General features: G+C 69.4%; 1 protein-coding gene across 1 annotated transcript in view; it reads left to right on the forward strand.

The window, feature by feature from the left end:
- Positions 1-690, forward strand: part of TNFRSF4 (TNF receptor superfamily member 4) — a 3,301-nt gene that overhangs the window by 1,741 nt on the left and 870 nt on the right. Inside the window, exon 5 of the mRNA XM_024760312.1 lies at positions 497-684. Within this exon, the coding sequence (XP_024616080.1) occupies positions 497-684 (188 nt within the window). The remainder of the gene's footprint in view (positions 1-496; positions 685-690) is intronic.

A 690-nucleotide genomic window follows, 5' to 3' on the forward strand; every position in this document is an offset into this window, starting at 1 on the left:
CGTTGGTCCCTGCCCCGCCCCCACGACCCCTGCTCGGCCCTGACCCAGCCTCCTCCCACTGGCCTTCCTGCTGGGCTGGAGTGGGGAGGCCGTGAGACCCCAGCCCAGGCCCGGGAGGGTGTGAGACCCTCACTCATTCACAGCTGAGAGGCCCCCGTCCTTGTTGAGCTGACCTGGTGGGGGCAGGAAAAGAGCAGGCAGGGGTTTGGGAGAGAGGGGTGCAGGCGGGAACAGGTCAGGGGAGCGGGTGTGGGAAGCAGGCTGCGAAGGCGGGGGAGGCCGGGGGAGGCCCAGGCTCCTGGGGGCTGGCAGGGACCTTGGTCTCTCTCCTCGCCACCTTTGGGCTGGACTCTGATGCTGCCTGAGTGACCCGCTGTGGACCCCTGTCGCCCCTCACATCTCCCTGGTCCTGCCCCAGTTCTCGGCCCGTCCCACTGGTGGGGGACGAGTGGGGTGGGGGACATTCTGGCCTGATCAACACCCTTGCCCCGCTCAGCTGCACCTCATTAGGAAAGCGAACACTGCAGGCGGCCAGCAACAGCTCGGACGCTGTCTGTGAGGACAGGAGCCCCCGACTCACACCAGCCTGGGAGACCCAGGGCCCCGCAGCCCGGTCCACCCCCGCTCAGCCCACCACCACCTGGCCGAGGGCCTCACAGGGGCCCTCCACGCCCCACGCAGAGCCCACCC

The sequence above is a fragment of the Neophocaena asiaeorientalis genome, unplaced genomic scaffold, assembly GCF_003031525.2.
Source record: "Neophocaena asiaeorientalis asiaeorientalis breed wild unplaced genomic scaffold, Neophocaena_asiaeorientalis_V1.1 scaffold489, whole genome shotgun sequence".
Classification (NCBI taxonomy): domain Eukaryota; kingdom Metazoa; phylum Chordata; class Mammalia; order Artiodactyla; family Phocoenidae; genus Neophocaena; species Neophocaena asiaeorientalis.